The 19,464-nt window shown below is 38.8% G+C and overlaps 1 protein-coding gene across 7 annotated transcripts in view; it reads left to right on the top strand.

Annotated features, from left to right (window-relative positions):
* Positions 1-19,464, top strand: part of glra2 (glycine receptor, alpha 2) — a 196,422-nt gene that overhangs the window by 83,551 nt on the left and 93,407 nt on the right. For all 7 annotated transcript variants that reach the window (XM_072584843.1, XM_072584841.1, XM_072584845.1 and 4 more), the window contains one exon: positions 7,940-8,163. In XM_072584843.1, the coding sequence (XP_072440944.1) occupies positions 7,940-8,163 (224 nt within the window). The remainder of the gene's footprint in view (positions 1-7,939; positions 8,164-19,464) is intronic.

The following is a 19,464-nucleotide window of genomic DNA, read 5'->3' as shown; positions in this document are numbered from 1 at the left end:
TAGAGAGATCATTTTGCAGTAATCAGGAAATAGCATGGCATTACAACACAATAGTATCTCATTAAAAAGGCGCAAACTTTTCAGAACTTTTTAACAGCAATATTACAGCTTAAAAGGCAAAGTTCTTGTCAGTTCAGTGATTTCGAAAGAAATCACTGGCTGTCAGCAATTTCAAGATTTCTGCATATATTTGCAAATAGACACTAGAAGTTGCTGTTAGCTTCACAGGGTAATGGTGTCGAACACTAATTGCTTCACTGTCATTTCAATGAGAAAGTGCAGGCCAGTAATCATTGACAACTCACTCGCTGTGCAAGGAAGAATCTAAATCGGTAATGCTGCACTTCATCACAACAGGCACAGGAAAGAAAGGCAACCCTTACCAGAGCTGTTTTGGCCATCCAGTCTAGGAGGAATATATTGGTTTTGTAGAAAGTCTGCTGACACTTACTAGACTAAAAGGATTTACCTGTGTAAACATGAATTATATTCCTTGGAACTGAGGAGATTAGGGGGAACCTGATTAAATGGTTTGTAGATAATTGAAAGTAAGACAAAGAACACTCTACATTCTGACAGTGGAACCCTGGGGAAACCAGAGAAAGGGGACATAATTTTAGCATTTGAACTTGGCTAGTTTCGCATAAATCAGACAATGGCTTATGTGAATGTAAGATCTGGAGAACTATCAATGCAGAATTAATTCAGTTGATGAAATCAGCAGGAAAGGATGAAAGGACAATGAACCAGAAATTTAAGACTTAGTGGTCTTAAATGCTCCACCATTCAATATGATCACATCCAACTCAGTTCCCTGTTCCTACCTTCTCCCATACCCTTTGATCCTTTCAATCATTAGAACTATAGCTAACTCCTTGAAAATGTTTTGTGTGGCAGGGAGTTCCATGGGTACACCACTCTCCGGGAAAAGAAATTTCCCCTTATTTCAGTTCCAATTGCCTACCCTGTATCTTTAGACTGTTATCTCTGGTCCTGGACTCCCCAGTCATTGGAAACATCTCTTCTAAATTTACCCGATCTAGTTCTCAAATCTCAAACTCACACCATTAAAGTATCAAGGGCTAGTAATTCAGGGATGTACATTTTTGGATCCTGTGTCAAGCTACAGGCAGACCTAGTGCCAACTGTCTCGGGGCAGTATTGCAAGAGAGAACCCAAGAATTGTACTGGACCACTTATTCCCACACCAAGGTGTGTAAATCTCTGACACTATGAATTTGTGTTACTCCGAGGATTAGGACAGCATTTTTTTACCTCAAATAGGGTCATGGGCCAAAATATTGGGGTCATGAGGTCGGAAACATTACTCTTACAGGCCTTACTGAATGATCACAAGAATTTTCCAGCCTTGAAACTGGGTGCCAATGTGAAAAGAATATTGGGAATCCCTGGCTTAGGATATCAGTTAACACTAAAGGTTCAAAGCTCATACTGCTAAGACACTGACTTCAAACTTTTTACTCATTGACAGTTAAATGACATATTATCATTAAGTCAATTAAAGGTCACAGTACACTTCATTAACAGTCAAAAACAGTCATGAGCTAACACAAAAATCACAAAGTCGTTAATAACTATAACTTCAAATCAGCTCTCTAATCAATTATCAAATGTTACTAACAGACATTAAAAATCTCAAAATCACACAACACCAGGTTATAGTCCAACAGGTTTAATTGGAAGCACACTAGCTTTAGGAGCATCGCTGGTGTTGTGTGATTTCTAACTTTGTACACCCCAGTCCAACACCGGCATCTCTGAATCATGATTAAAAATCTCAGATACCACTAATTGCATGATGGGTAATTGCCTCTACTTGACATTTAATGCTTACTATTTTACTTCAAAAGTCAATAGCAAAGGTGCCACTGCTTTAGGTATGCTGGCTATTTCAGGTAGATTTCACAAATCAAGAAGCTGTCTGTTAAGATGTGATTTTCTTTATTGCTCAACCCCTTGTGCATCCCAATTTAAGAACTTCACTGATTTCACGCAATCTCAGGTCTCCCAGCATATGGTCAATAAACTCTTTGACTTTATTTAAGGTGTGATTACTCACATTTAAGTTGACAAATCAGTTCCCAGTAGGAATCTATAAACTCCTGTACTGGGTAAATTAACAGACCACTATAGGAGGTGTGGATATATTCCCAATAATTAACAGCTCAGCTCTCAAAATGAAATAAAACAGTCAATCACACACTGTTCTTATCCAGCATCAGATTTCACACTGCCAATAATTGACAATCAAATGTCACTACTGCTACTAACTACCAGCCAAATCCTGGATAACCATTAACTGCTAGGTCTCAAATTGTTGACAATGCGCCATCAAATCTCATGATGTAATTAACTAATAGGTCTTTCAGAATACTGGTCTATTATAATTATGTCATTAATAGACAGTTAAATTTATATGGCTAATAATCGCAAGTTATATCTGATACTGCCACATAATCAAAAGTCACATTGTGAGATTAGTCTGATGAAGAAATTTATATGAAACATTGATCCCAGGTGAATTTAATTAGATATTTCTCATTTTACCATTTACCTTTTGTCATTTTCCATACTTTGCAAACTAAGTTAGGAATACAACGACAATAATGATTGAGGTATGTAAGAATAAAATAATTAGTATTTCATTCTTTTCCTGCTAATTAGTTTTGCAACTGCAATTTACAACTGATAACTTCCACTTTATAAAACTATTTACTTTAAGTTCACATTTTAGAGAATCTGGAACGTATGCCTGTTAAAGATTTATGAATTAATAGTTGAAGGTTTTTATTTCACTGTCATCTTTCCTATTGGTTTCATGCTCTGTGTAGTGCACTTGCTGGATTTACTCTGCATGTTTGAACACTGAAGAAGGAAATATTTCCCTTGTTCCGCACAAGTGTTAGCATCAAGCAGTTCCAGATCAGATGTAGCATTAGCAGATGCAGAATTAATCCGACTGCGCTCTGTCGCATTAGTAAACCTAATCCCAGCCTCAGAAGTTTACTGCTGTAAATATATTTTTCACCTCATACATTGGTTTTCTTCATTGCTTATCTGAGAGAACTTGTCAGTTCATCCAATTAATGCTGAAGTGTGAGGATTTAATACTGTAGTCTAATACCCTCTGGGCATTAAAATGAGACTGTCTAAATGTAGCTTAAGTAGACTCCTCTAGTTAGTTGAGAGATGATACTGTTGTTACATCAGTCAGGGCTAGATTCAAAACCTAGATCCCAGAAGTAAAGAGAGATTCCTGCAGTGCTCAGTCTGCTAATTTTACACATCAAATAAAGGATTAAATTAATTTCTTTATCCAACAAGTCACAAAGAAGTGTACATAACAGTATAATATATTAAAAACATGAAGGAATGAAGGACTGTACATCCAGTTGTCCCATTCTGCACATCACATTTTGACGTGGAAATCAATTATCAAGAGCTCTTCTCAGCTTCTATCTGCAACAGCCAAGCACATTTCAACATTCCAAGTTTCCTCATCACCACAATGGCAACACACTTGAGAGATTTTGGTTTCTGTTTCTTGAACTTCATTCATGTCTCGGGAGGGACATAGCTCCATTTTTGCAGAATGAGTATAGCCAGCGAGAACAAATTAAAAGAAAGATCTGAGTTACTGAGATCATTGTATTGGAGTTGAATAATTCAGTTCAAATTATAAAGGACATTGAATTCAAAATTGGCATAATACTCAAACTCAAAATTCAATAATTTATTCGCTTATACATGAGAGCTGCTAATCTTTTGAGTGATAGCTCGGATGTGTTTGTTTTTGTTTGTTCTTACTTGAAGTTGGACCGCTTTCTAAAATATATTCATGCCACATATGTGCCTGTAAAACAGTCCATTAGCAGCCGGCATGAAGCAGATGGGACATGCAGTATTAAACACATCTAATCCCGAATTAGACTATCACCACTGTGTAATACCTTGAATGAACACCTGGTAAGACAGATCAGGCAGCTTTGATTGTCAGTTAAGGGATCAATTCTGACTCTGAGCAGTTTAGTGAAACATAAACGGGGATTGTTACTACCTTAGAATTTGAACTTAGTTGGAGGAGATGGAGGTGGATGTTGCTACGTGGAATAATCCAAAGACATGACATATGTTAAGTGAGAGCAACCTAAAATTCAAGAAAAATCTCAGTGTACAGAAATATGCTCAAACGTAAGAGCGGAGAATAAACTATGCACAATGCATATGCAAATCAAGCATTTAATTACAATTACACTTGTTTTACACACATGAAATATGTACACACATACTGCAATGGACCACTGTATTCTTGAAAAATCTCTAAGTGTAACATTGCCATTTTCAGCCCTAGCAATATTGCTCTACTGATTCAAAAGTTTTCATTTGTTTCAGTGTAATTATTTAACCTAAAATTCTAGATTCAGAGGTGAGGGGAGGGATGTTACAGTTGTACTTAAATGGCATTCAAAGAATTGATTATAAAAACATACAAAACAATTCAATCAAAATCACTTTTTTTTCTCAACTGTTTTCTAATCAGTCATTTATCCACTCTCACCTACATTTTTGAACATGCATTTTACTCACTTTAACTTTACTGCTCTCTGTCTAATTAACTTACGTTTTAAGTTCACACTTTTTCTTTCAATTTAGGAAATGTTATCACTTTCTGTTGGGAAGCCACTTAAAGCACTATTGACTCTCAAGTCATGTATGTAACCCAGTGTTTAGAATTGTGCCTCAGTCTCCTAGTTGTACCTCTGAGTTTTTAATAGTTTCCATAAGCCAGTTATAGATATTTTATAATTTGAGATATCATTACATAGCTTTGAAGTAGTTGGGATTTGAACTCAGGCCTCCAAGTCCAGAGGTAGTGAACTACCACTGAACCACAAAGAGCACCAGCCTTTCCATGAATTGTCTCAATTTAGATCTGAAAAAGTTAAAGCTTAAGCTGCTGACCCATGTGTTGAGAGGAAGTAAATGCATTGGACTCAGCAATTTTATAACCAGTGCAAGCTATTAAAATGAGCTGGGCTAAATGTAGGGGATTTCAAATCTACACTTGCCTCTTTTTTTAAAAAAAAGAAAAGTAACAATCTTTATTCTAGGTTTGTTAGAGTGTTTGGTAGTATGAAGATGGAAGTCCAGAGTCCGACCCACTGCAACGCCCGCTTTTTAATAAATTAAGAAGAAAGTTTCATATAGCTGGCTTGCTTAATTTCTGCACTGTGGTGTGATAAATGGCACCAGATTGCTGAACATTGCCTGTGGATTGGTATTTCTTTGGAAGTGGTCTACTTTGAGCAAAGAGGTGTAAGGAGATAAAATGGAAGGGAAAACAAATTATAAAAGATATTGTTTAATGTAAATCGAGTATCTTAGTCAAACCTATGTACTGTAACCAGTCGGCTACCTCTGCATCAATCATAGTTTTATTAGCATGGTATTATGCAGTAAATGTGTGTGCTTTGGTGGTGTAGATGGAATTATACAATAAGACTGCAAATTTGACTAAAACCAACTATTTAATTAACCTTAAAATTATCATGTCTTGAATAATCCAACCTAATCAAATCTAATTAAAATACAAAAAACAGCAGAACATCTCTAAATTTGCATGATATTATCATTTCAGTAAAGTAGTTTGGGTTTTATTGGGATTTAAGCTATGTTGAACATAATAGGGAGTACAATTTGCAGTTAATATACATGAGCACTAGAATGATGGATCGAAAATTACAAGTTGTCCAATAAAGATGATTATACGTCAGGGAATGTATTTAAACTCATTGTTTACATAAAATTATTTAAACGGGTCATGGCATCCTCAGACCGAAAAACAAAAAGAATTAAAAACAGTTCTAATCATTGAACTTGAATCAACATAATATAAATGAATTTACAAAAACATAAGTGCCATCAATATTCTCCTCCCTTAAGCACTGTATAATCAAATGTACAATGACTTTATAATATTTATAACTTAAATGAATGCTTGAAAATGCAACAGAGTTTTTAAAAAGCCGATATTGATAGTTTTTGTTAAGCTTGAGGGCTCAATAGTTTAACCTATTTGTAATTATTGCATCCTAAGGGTTCTGTGCAGGGACCAGAGCAAAAATAGTCTCTTTATTAACAATGTTGAGCAGAACTCCTGAAATGAAGGCAAGCAAGTCATGATGTCTTTAATCAAAAGATAGCATTTCCTCTGAAAGGACTTTACACGAGATGTTTACTTGAGTCATGCGATCCATTTACCTGAACTCTGAACAAAAGTCATGGTCTAATATTGTTCACTCAAAGACTGGTTAACACAGTAGTCTCAAAGTAGAGCCAATTCCATTGAGACTGTGCTATCAAATAGAAGTGAAATCACAACAAATGAATTATCATTTGTTGTGGCACAAATGATATGTGGCACACATAGAACTGGCACAAAGCCACAAATGTGTTATGCTTTACAATTATAGTTTAATCGATTTCCATACATTAACAACTATATTTAAGAGTAATTTAATTCCTATAGTATATTAACAACAAAACACCACAAAATGTTTATGCAATTCAAATAATTTTTGAACTACACTTATTATTATTCTGAGCAAATCTTATGAACCACCTTATTGGCATCATTATTTTATGAATTACTCTCACATTAGAAATTGATTAATATTTGTAAAGAGTTTTATATAATCTATTTGGAACCAAAACTGTACAGTCCTGTATGGTATAAATGTGAATCTAGATTTTGTTCATGTTACACATGGAAATTCAATGCCAAGATACCAAGTGTTAGGAAAAAGAATGGCTGTAAATTGCACTGCATTACAACATTGAACTGCATGATTAGATTAGATTCCCTACAGTGCAAAAACATGCCAATTGGCCCAACAAGTCCACACCAACCCTCCGAAGAGTAACCCACCCAGACCCATTCCCCTACTCATGCACCTAACACTATGGGCAGTTTAGCATAGCCAATTCACCTGGCCTGCACATCTTTTGGACTGTGGGAGGAAACCCACGCAGACATGGGGAGAATGTCGCCCAAGGCTGGAATTGAACCTGGGTCCTTGGTGCTGCGAGGCAACAGTGCTAACCACTGAGCCACCGTGCCACCCTATTTCTAATGATGGTGTCACTATTTTCAAAGAGTACAGGTACTTGATAAAGGAAAAATATTATTACACACTCAACATGGCTGCAGAAAACAGGGAGGGGTCAATCTAAAAGAGAGTCAAATAAAACTAGCAAATGAAAGAGATCTGGTTCCCCTCCAAATAACAAAACTACTGTGTATTTGTAGAAATATATTATTTGACTGAGATCTCCACTCCCTCACTTGGCCTTCAGTCTCAGCTTGTCAGTTAGAGTGGAGTCTTTCCTTCTCAATTGGCAAACAATTCAAATACAAACATTTAGTAGATCAATAGTATAACATTAGAAGCAAACATTGAGTGAAAGGCCCCTAAAATTTGGTATAATACCAGATTATTTTCTACATTGCATTTCAAGGCTGCACCTAATGCATTAAAGCATGAGTATTAAACTTTCACTATTCATGATGCTGTTGCTGTGAATTGAAGTGAAGTCACAAAATTATAAAATGAATCAATTTGAGTTTAGTGTTGCAAATAGTTCCTTCAATGCAGCAGTTGTCCTTTTTTTGAGTTAAGTTAAAATACTACACTTACTGAGCTTTAATTATTCAAAAATGTACTCAGAAGTTCAGTGTTGCAAAAATATCAGAAAGAGGGTATGTAAAATAAAGATAATTATTGCATTGTTGTGGAACCTAGATTGCACAGAGCTTTTGCATTCAATTAAATTTGAATTTCCATATATTTCATTTTTAAGTGGAAATGAAAATCCTGATGAATGAACACAATTTTAAATTAATTTCATATTTGTTTAGGACTACAGAGTGAATATTTTCCTGCGACAGACATGGAATGATCCACGATTAGCCTACAGTGAGTACCCAGATGATTCCTTAGACTTGGATCCTTCCATGCTGGATTCCATCTGGAAGCCTGATTTATTCTTTGCAAATGAAAAGGGTGCCAACTTTCATGAAGTGACAACGGACAACAAACTACTTCGCATTTTTAAAAATGGAACTGTTTTATACAGCATAAGGTAAGATTGTCTTACTCATATTATCTACATCATTTTTCTTAGATGGTTGCTGCTTGTGATGAAACCTTTTGACTGAGGCTGCCAACATTTTAAACAGTTCCAGTGTTTTTAGCAATATAAAATAATTGGATGATGCTTGGTAACCATCAACTGGCCAAGATAGCCAAATGGCTGGTAAAAGACTGGGGCATTTGCACTTATGTTCTAGCCTGATTTGACTTTAAATGGGTAAATGCTTTGCCCAAAAGAGATGGGTAGTTGTTTTTATATGAAAGTTGGTAGTTCTGTTGTAGGATATCAATGTTAATACCATTCAAGGAAGAATGGATGAAACATGCATGACAGGTGCCAGTTTAAATTCTGCTGGAAGTGGCCTAAATAAAGTCCTTATGGGGTCCACTAAAAACCAGGTGAATCAGGTGTGGCTCCTTCGATCCTTATATAAAAGCCCCTTGCTTGTGGCCAACCCATTCCGACTTTAAGGGCGGCATGGTGGCACAGTGGTTAGCACAGCTGCTTCACAGCGCCAGAGACCTGGGTTCAATTCCCGCCTCAGGCAACTGTCTGTGTGGAGTTTGCACATTCTCCCTGTGTCTGCGTGGGTTTCCTCCGGGTGCTCCGGTTTCCTCCCACCATCCAAAAAAAAATGTGCAGGTTAGGGTGGATTGGCCATGCTAAATTGCCCGTAGGGGAATGGGTCTGGGTGGGTTGCGCTTCGGCGGATCGGTATGGACTTGTTGGACCGAAGGGCCTGTTTCCACACTGTAACTAATCTAATCAAATCATCTCCTGAAGATTATCTGCTCAGCCACAGTGGGTCTAACCTGCTGGCCGATTGTGTGAGTTAATCTGTCACAGGAAATCAGAGAGACTTTCTGAATGCCAAAGTGATATCTCTGTTGATTCAAGCTATCCAACTGCTCTGAACAATGGTCGACTGTGAACTTTATGATGATACTTGGAGTGGTATTCAAATATTCAAGTTGATAGGCCCAAGCTGGAGTTTTGCCTTTGTATATTTATGGCTTACTCTTGGTCTAAGTCTTTGTAGTGGTGTCACCACAACTAAAAATTAAACCTATACGGCATTGTGCTTATGCTAAAAATAAAGTTTATTTATGATTGAAGATTTTTAAAACATCATTCACAGGATGGGTGTCGCAGGTTATCCAGCACTTATTACCCATCCTTAATTGCCCTTCAGCAGGTGGTGGAGAGCAATTGGCTTGAATGGCAGCAGTCCATGTGGTGTAGGCACAACTCACAACGTTGTTAGGGAGGAAGATTGTTCAAGTTGTTTTACCATAATTTTGTAATAATCTTTAAAGAGTTTGTGTTTTTTTGTTTTGTTAATATTCTTGCCTAGTGAGTGTCATTAATAATTATTATAAATGCAAAAGTGAAGTGGTTTAGAAATTATTTTCATGAGGTCATTATGAGAACAATGAAATAAATGCAAATTTACCACAGATGCTAGACATATGAAACAAAAACAGAAAGTGCTGACGAAATTCAACAAGTCTGGCAGTATCTGTGGAAAGAGAAACAGAGTTAACATTTTGATACTTATTCCAGAGTCATACCAAACAAAAAATGTTAACTTTGTTTTTCCAGCACATTTTAAAAATAATCATGAGAGCAGTCTTGCTTTTACAAATATGCTTTGGAGCTTGGTATGGAACAATGTTGAGAGTGTGGTGCTGGAAAAGCACAGCAGGTCAGGCAGCATCTGAGGAGAATTTATCAAAGAGAATGACAAAGCTGATGAAGGCAGTTGGGAGGTAAACATCAGGTTTAAATCAACTCGGACCTTCAGAGCTGAATACTAGAATATATCAACACTTTCTTCAGAAAATGCTCACAACACTGAAGAACTTGCAGGGTGCAAGAACTTGTCTCAGTTTACATGCACCCATGCAATGGAAGACATTGCTAGCAACATGGCAACCAGCAGAGGGCACTACTACAGTATAGCTGCCAGAGATAGGATGCACAGCATTGGCATGATTAGGCTGGAGGCCAAGCACAACAAAATGTATGAGCATCCTTCCTTGTTGTCTCTTGTTATTTAACTCAGTCACACATTCAACATGATAACCTGTGGCACATTTCTTTGCTGTTCCTGCTGCTATATGAGTGCCCTCATGCTTTACCCTGTTTCTAAGCCCAATAGACATCTTGCATTTCCTGGAGCATATAGTGAGAACACTCTTGAAATAGGACTGCCTGCCTAACCTTAGTAGCCCTACCTGCTGTCGAATCTCCTCAGAGTTTTTTTTAATCCTGAACACTACAGTTGTAACTTTGACAGATATCTCCCAGACTTGCCCAATATTTATTTCGTGAAGTTTCCACACTACTTTGGCCGAATTTCATGACAAACGGGGCAGAGAGATTACTGAGGAAGATCATAGCAAGTGAGTTAGCCAATGCATTTTCACTGGATAAGGCACTGAACACAAGTAATCAGGGGAAAACATAGATGGAAAAATAATGTATTCAAAAAAAAGGGGTACACAATGAACACAGTCCGCCAATTTCTTGGCAACAAACCCAAACACGCAGACAACACACTCTGCTCTACATCAAAAACATCTCAGAAGTGACTGCCAGTCTACTCAGACCTGTTGGCATCATGGTAGCCACAAACCCACCAAACCACCAAAATAGCAGCTAATGAACTTGAAAGACCGCATACAAACAACAAGCAAAACTAATGTCATTTATAAAATACATTGTAAGAACTGCAACAAACACTACATTGGGCAGACAAGCAGAAAACTAGCCCCAAGGATACATGAACATCAACTAGCCACAAAACGACATGACCCACTCTCACCAGTATCTTTACATACAGATGAGGAAGGACACCACATCCATCCTAGGACAAGCCAAACAGAGTCATGCATGAGAATTCCTAGAGGCATGGCATTCCAACTGGAACTCTATCAGCAAACACATTGACCTAGATCCCAATTACCACTCCTGAGAAAAAGAACAGGAAATGTCATCACTATGGGAAATGACATCACCATAGGAAATGACATCACCAACCCAAGGAAACCTCAACAATAAATAGAAAGTGGGCTATACAACCAGTGCTTCTTCTGGAGGCTGTATGATGATATTACCTAGTATGGTGACGAAACATCTGTCAACAAATGTTCCAGCTCAGCAGCAAACCTACTAGCTAATATCATGGAAATGACATCCCAGGAAAACAAACTCACTCAAGCCAATTCATATGTTCATTCTGTTTGCTGAGGTTGACTTCAGAACTTGAGCCTTTAAAAAATAATGATTTCTGTATATCAACCAGTTACCAAGTATGTTAGATTGCCTAACGGGGATCCTGGTGTAGCATCTCAGCAAGTGTAAGGGTGCTCGCTATCAACTTATGTAGAGCCCTGTTGCAGGTTATTGATGCTCTGCAGTTATCCATGGAGGTTGTAGTTACCTCAACGAATAATGAAGCTACACTCGGCCTCTTCCAACAGGATTGTTCAGAGACATTCAGACTGATGTCTAGCAGGCTTTGTCCTTAACTAATTCCTTCACCTTGAACAAGGTGCCAGACCTAGTGAATAGGAACTTCAACTAGCTTTCTGTCCTCCAGATCAGCCTAAAAGCCTAGGCACACACAAATATTGGGCAGTATTATAATCAGAACATGTTATATAATACAAATAATATAGCTGACCTCTGTTTGGATGCAAACCACTTGAGTATTGGTAGAAATAACTGTTAATGTAGAAAAATAGGATTTGTTCAACTGAAGCTCTCTTCAATGAGATGCTGTTGAAGAGTTCTGGTTGCAGGTAACTATCATCATCTATGCCATCACTGCACTGTTGGCCATCAAGCTAAAGGTGGCTTCCTGTGCTCCTCCCAATGCAGGGCAAAATTATGGAGCAAACTCTATCGTAGGAAGATATTGATGCAACTGTAACTTTTTTCAAACCAAGGATCAAATTGTAGAGCCATTGAACCGGTGTTCCTGCGAGAAATTATGAGCCAAGGGTCAGTGATTTCAAAATAGCCAACCTCTCACTAATTTTGCAAGGGCTAGGATTAGGCAGTGGAGACTGGCCAAGTCTGGGAAAAAGGACTGGCACAATATAAAAGCATCTTAGCAGTCTCCAGGGAAGAAGGCATAAATCTGCATGAAGTGTTGCTGATGATCATGAACCAGATGTATTTTAATGGAGTAGAAGCTGTTGTTGTTCATGAGGGCAGTAGATTAATCTAATGTAGCCTGCCAAATGCATTGGGACACAAGGGAATGTGTGAAATCTGAAACGCAGGCTTGCTGTTTCCACATTTTGATCGAAAATTTGAAGAAATTGTTTCCTTTAGCAAATCTGACATCAACAGACTGACTGATGTTGATTTTATCACTTGTAGCAGCTTGAATGATTAGATTAGATTCCCTACAGTATGGAAATAGGCCCTTCAGCCCAACACACCAACTCTCCAGAGATTAACCCACCCAGATCCATTTCCCTCTGACTAATGCACCTAATACTGTGGTCAACTTAGCATGCCCAATTCACCTGACTTGCACATCTTCGGACTGTGGGAGGAAACCAGAGCACCCAGAGGAAACTCACGCGGACACAGGGAGTTTGTGCAAACTCCACACAGACAGTTGCCCAAGGCTGGGATCAAACCTGGGAACCTGGTGCTGTGAGGCAGCAATGTTAACCACTGAGCCACCGTGCTGCCCTGAAAAGCAGGATAAAAGCAGATTTTCAGAAATTGAAGAATACAGTGGCATTGACTGCAACAGACAATGCTGTGGTAGCAGTGTTAGTCATCCACATATCTGCTGCAGTTTCTTAAAAGTCCAGTATATTGTCCTAGCCTATAGAGTCTGTTGAGGGTTTTATATTTCAAGAAGCATGCTCCTTTGTATTTGCTATTCTTTTCACTGCAGCCCTGAGTGTTTTCCCACCATGTCTTCAAACTCTTGTGGGAAAGAAGTTACTAGAAGGACCCTATTGATGCAAAGGTTATGTTGTCAGAAGCCTCTTAAGTGCTAAGGATTTTCTACAGACATTGCAAACAATTTCAAACTATACAAGCCACTATACTGACGGTATAAAGAAAGCAAAATTTCTCAAACCTTTCCATTTTTTTTATTGTGAAAGTATAAAAATAACCCGCACTTAAATGCTGCCTTAATAACACACCTCAAGATATGCCATGGGAATCTTGTAAAGAGTATCGCATGAAGCAGTTTTGGGTAAATGGCCAAAATCTCGGTCAAAAGTTAGAATTTGAAGAAGTTCTTAAAGGAGGCAAGAAAGGTCATGCAATGGAGGTGGGTGTGGTTAGGAAAGGAATCACAAAGCTTACAGCTCAAGCAGCTGAGGATATAGCTACAAATAATTAAACTATTAAAATCAGAGATGCACTCAACTTCAGAATTACATGAGCTTAGATATCTTGGACGGTCTTGGATCTGGGGTGAGAGACAGGGTTCGAGACAAAAACAACTGTAGATGCTGGAATCTAAAGTAGACAGGCAGGAGCCTGGAAGGACACAGCGAGGCAGGCAGCATCAGGAGGTGTAGAAGTCGATATTTCAGGTAGAACCATTCTTCAGGAATCAGGGATGAAGGACAGGGTAGGAGGAAAGACCATGGAAGAACCTAATATCAAGAAGAATGTAAAATCAAGGTAAATCAATCTAGAATGACTCACACCATCCTGTTATGCTCAGCTGTTTGAATGTTTGCTCAATAATTAGTCGGAGTAAGATCACAGAACACAGAGGACAAAATCCTGCAGAAGATCGATTCAAAGGAGGTTTATTGATGGGTAATGCAATCTCACTTTAACCAACTGCAGAGGTCTTCACTGGAATAAACTGGTTGTTGTAGTCACAGGAAATGAAGAATTGGCTTCCCAAATACTGATATTTCTAAATAGAACATGCTTGCTTTGTTTCCATAGATTCGTTAATGAAATAATTATATTAATAGTCCACTAGTTTATTATTATTCCTTTCAAAATCTGGAGAACATCATTAAATTCTGTTAAACCTGTTCCTTTTGTTCCAAATAATCAAAAACTAAATGTTGAATGTCCTTGATATCTCCAGAGAATTGCTTCGATGTCATTGAAAGTTGCTTTTTTTGTGAGGCTCATGCCTCTGTCAGGTTGTTAAATGTCACTGTGGTAAATGATTCCCGAACATAGAAAGGTCATTGTTTTCATAAAATTGTTTGGTCACCTGATTTTACCACCATTTACATTAAATTAATGATGGTGACATTAACAAATCTCTTAAAAGAATTTTACATAATGACCATTTTCTACTTCGGTCATTAGATTCAAATCTGTGAATGTCAAGAAATCTCTGAAATTGAAGCCTGAAATAACTTAGAATGACTTGAAATTGTAGCTGGTTGACATTAGCAATTTGCATTGCTGTTACTTGGTTAATATATAATGGAAGCATCTGCTTAGTAGTTAATATCTTGCAGGTAACAGACATTTCTACATTTTGGAGTATTGCCAGAATACACATCTGTTCATATTGGCTTCTTTATAGACATGCATTTTATTTCAAAGCCAGAGACCATAAAGTAAACTAAGCCTCAAATTCCAAGCATAACATTTCCAAGTGGTATACCTGTATTCGATCATAAAACAGACTGATAGCTAGATTACTTGTATTTAACTACTAATCAGTGTTTGTCATTAGATGCTTTTCATTTTAAGAGATTACTTGAGCAGTGTTGGTGAGGAGATTATGTTGCATAACATATAGCAGAGGCTTGAAGACATTCTGTGCTGCTTTTTGCATTCATTAGTATTCAGTCCAATGATACACTGAATGTACCACTAAGGCAAAAGCAATACATCCATATGACATGTTTATGAAATATTGGACTACATTTGCAGGCCATCAGCAACAGCAGCATTGTATTCAACTACAATCTCCAACCTCAACCACAATCTCCAACATCATCTCTCACTCCAGCATTACCATCAACTCACAAAATCAACTCGGGTTCAAAAAAGAATGCAGGCAGACATGCTAGGAGCAGCATCAGATGTACTTAAAAATGAGGTGTCAAACTATCATCCAAAGTTAAGACTATCCTGACAACATTCCCACAATAACACTGAAGACTTGTACTCCAAAAGTACAATAACAACATACAAATATATCCAGCAATGTAGAAAATTGCTCAGGTGTGGCCTATGTACAAAAAGCAGGACAAATTGACCCGGCCAATTACTGTCTCAACTGTCTATTGTCAATCACTAATAAAGTGGTGGAAAGGATCATCAACAGTGCTATCAAGCAGCACCAGCTCAGCAGTAACTATTCAGTGACGCTCAGTTTAAGTTCTGCCAGGGCCACTCAGCTCCTGATCTCATTACAGACTTGTTCCAAACACAGACAAAAGAAGTGAGCATAGAGTGACAACGCTTCACACTAAAGTGGCATTTGACAAATTACAGAGGAACCTTAATTATCCGAATATTAATTATCCGAATTTCGGATTATCCGAAGGGGATCTCAAGGTCCCGATAGAAACATTACATCAAAGATCTGTTTCAACCCTGATCGCATCTTTTTGTTTGCAGGTACAATGATTAAAAATGAACTTGGTTCACTGAAATGCTGCCGAGAACAGTCCTGGACAGTCCAGGCACCGTCTCTAAATGACTGACCTCCCGCCCTTTCTCTCTCTCCCCCCACCATGCTTTCCCTGAAGTTCTGCATACGGGTGAACCCTAAACCACCCAGACAATGCCTCCAACACTGTACAGGGTGGAACCTGCCAAAAAGGTGTGTGTGTGTGTGTGTGTGTACGTTCGCTATTTGGAGACTTACCTCACATTGGCAGCAGCAGTCTTACTGTTGATGTGTGGCTGCCCCAGGGGTGGGGGGTGATTGCAGGAGATAGATGGGGGTGCGAGGCTGGGGGAGCAGGTTGGGGCTGCAGGGTTGGGGCCAGGTGGGGGTGTTGGATAAGATTGGGAGTGGACGGGGTGGGGGCAGGCGGGGGGGGGGGGGGGCAGGGTGGGAGCAGACAGAGTTGGAGGGCGGGCGGGTGGGTGGGTGGGGTCTCACGTGCAGTGTGCTGCTGCCTCCTAGTCTCCTGAAGCAAACTTTACAAAAACTCTGAGCCCCAGAGGAAAGACGTTGAATCAATTGACCGAATAATCAATTATCTGAATGAAATAGTGCCCACCCATCTCTTTCAGATAATTGAGGTTCTTCCGCATAGTATTAAGGAGCCCTAGCAAAACTGGAATTGATGGGACTCGGGGGAAAGCTCTGCACTGGTTGCATCATATCTAGTGCAAGGGAAGATAATTGTGATTGGGTGGAAGTCAGTTATCTCAGTTCCAGAACATCTCTGCAGGAGTTCCTCAGGGTGTTATCCTACAACCAACCTATTGCTTCATTTAGTTGCTTCAGTAGTGATCGTCACTACTGAAGTAACTCACCTCCTTTCTTCTCAGTCCACAGTTCAGGAGTGTGGTAGAATATTCCTCACTGACTGGAATGAGTGCAGTTCAAACAAATTTTAAGAAGCTTGACACTATGCAAGACAAAGCAGCCCTCTGGATTAGCTCCCTATCTACAACATTTGATATTCACCCCCTTCACCATTGATGTGTAGTTCCAGCAGTGTGTACTATCTACAAGATGCACTGCAAAAACTAAAGGCTTCTTTGACAGTGTGTTCAAAATCCAAAACTAGCCAAGGCAGTAGATTCATAGGAATGAGCCAGTTCCCCTCCAAACCACACCCACTATTGCCTTGGAACTATATTGCCAATCTTTCACTATTGCTAGTTCAAAATCCTGGAAATACCCCCATCCTGACAGCACTATGTGTGTCCCAGGATCCCCCAAGAACTGCAGTAGTTGAAGAAGATAACACACCACCACATTCTCCAGGACAATTAAGCACGAGCAGTAAACACTGGCCTAGCCAGCCTAGCTAGCAGTCCATGAATGAATAAAACAGATGTATTGCTATTGTTACGCCAAGGAGGTGTGTATCTATAATCTATGGATTAATCATTTTTCACTGTATAAAGCCACAGTGTGCATCATTGGTTCTGCTATGCATTGTTTGGTGAGGTAAAGCAATTTCAATTTGTGTCAATATTAACTTAAGAACATGTGCATGCAATTTTCCAAATTAACTTTAGTCAAGTTGTACAAGGGACCTCCAGAATAGCTCTGGACTTGCAGTTTGAACTATCTTAAGAGAACCTACCAAAGACATTAACATTTCATGTTTATTAGGATGTGAAAAACTTCATTTTCTTGACAAAACTGCCAGCAATATTATTTGGATCTCTCAAACCTCTGCTTCTCCAAACAGTAATGATCTCAAACCAGTCTTAACAGCACATGAAACACATTGATAGTTCTGTTCTAATAATACGATTCTAAATTTGTTATATTCATTGACAGACGAACATGAAAACATAATTTTGAGAAATTAGTTCTTGACTGATGTTTAGATAAATTCTGACTATAAGCACATTCAATGTAGTCTGTGTTATATCCTTTCACACTTAATTATCTTTTGGATTACTGCTTATACAACTTCCTCCAAAAGGCTCAGTGAATAAAAACATTGCATTTTCGAGTACTATTCCATGCAGATTAGGAGGCTCCCAGGTTCCCTGGTCTGCAATGAATTTGCTCTTCTCAGTTGAAGTGGTGGGTTTCTAAGAGATACCAGTGAAGGGAAAGAGCAGTCAGAGACCTCACTTCCTAATTGTAGTCCGTGGCAATTGCTGGGATGAGTATGGGTGTTATTTGAAGCTGAAAACTGAGTAATGTCTTTTCTGACCACAGAGCTATTGAGTCATAGAGTTTTAGAGAAGTGCAGCATGGAAACAGATGCCTGGGTCCAACTTGTGCATGCCTAATCCCAATGTAGTCCCATTTGCCAGCACTTGGCCCATATCCCTCTAAATCCTTCCTATTCATATACCCATCCAGATGCCTTTTAAATGCTGTAATTGTACCAGCCTCCCCCACTTCCTCTGGCAGCTCATTCCATACACACATCACTCTCTGTGTGAAAAGGTTGCCCCTTAGGTCCCTTTTAAATTTTCCTGTCTCAACCTGAACCTATGCCCTCTTGCTGTAACTTCACCTGTGAGAAATGGGCATGAGTGAAGTGTCAAGGATTTCCTGGCACCCATTCAGTTATATTGCAACATCAGTGACTGCAGTGAATAGGAGGTGGAAAACCAAAAAAAAGGAAGCCAAAAATGATGTTTCTTCCTTGCAGATCTTTCACTCAGTAGCATTTACATTTGCTCGGAAGAAGCATATTTCTCTTTTCAAAAAATACTATTTAAGCCATGTCTAAATTAAAAACAACTTACTCAAATATGTGCCTTAGATGTAGCAAGTCATTCCAAACTATCAACCTGAAAGGGTTCAGAAAAGGTTTACAAGGATATTGCCAGGGTTGGAAGGTTTGAGCTATAGGGAGAGGCTGAACAGGCTGGGGCTGTTTTTCCTGAAGCGTCGGAGGCTGAGGGGTGACCTTATAGAGGTTTATAAAATCATGAGGGGCATTGATAGGGTAAATAGTCAAGGCCTTTTCACTGGGTGGGGGAGTCCAGAACTAGAGAGCATAGGTTTAGGGTGAGAAGGGAAAAGTATAAAAGGGACCTAAGAGGCAACTTTTTCACACAGAGCATGGTACGTGTATAGAATGAGCTGCCAGAGGAAGTGGTGGAGGCTGGTACAATTATAACATTTAAAAGGCATCTGGATGGCTTTATGAATAGGAAGGATTTAGAGGGATATAGGATATGGCAAGTGGCACTAGATAATTTAAGATATCTGATCAACATGGATGAGTTGGGCCAAAGAGTCTGTTTCCATGCTGTGCATCTCTATGACTCTAAGACTCTATGAATGTCATCAAGTGAGCTTGACATTGAGCCATGAAAGTACATACTAGGACATGTGACTAAAGGCATTGTCAAAGTGAGAGCTTTAAGGAGGTTTTTTTAGGAGTAAGAAGGGAGAATGAGACATATAGGCTTAGCAAATGAATTCTTGATCTTTGAGCCAAAACAGTTTAAGATATGCTCGTCAATGGTGGGCAATTAAAATAGAGGATGTGAAAAGTCCAAAATTTGTAGGAGTGCAGAGACTTCAGAGGGCTGGTGCGTAGAGGAAGTTACAGAGATAGGGAGGTGGGTATCCAAGCAGGAATTTAACATTTTTAAACTGCAGCATTGGTGGACAGAGAGCCAGAATTGGTGAGTGAGAATAGAGTTATGGAT

The sequence above is a fragment of the Chiloscyllium punctatum genome, chromosome 15 (genome assembly GCF_047496795.1).
Source record: "Chiloscyllium punctatum isolate Juve2018m chromosome 15, sChiPun1.3, whole genome shotgun sequence".
Classification (NCBI taxonomy): domain Eukaryota; kingdom Metazoa; phylum Chordata; class Chondrichthyes; order Orectolobiformes; family Hemiscylliidae; genus Chiloscyllium; species Chiloscyllium punctatum.
This window is presented reverse-complemented; position numbering and strand designations above follow the sequence as displayed.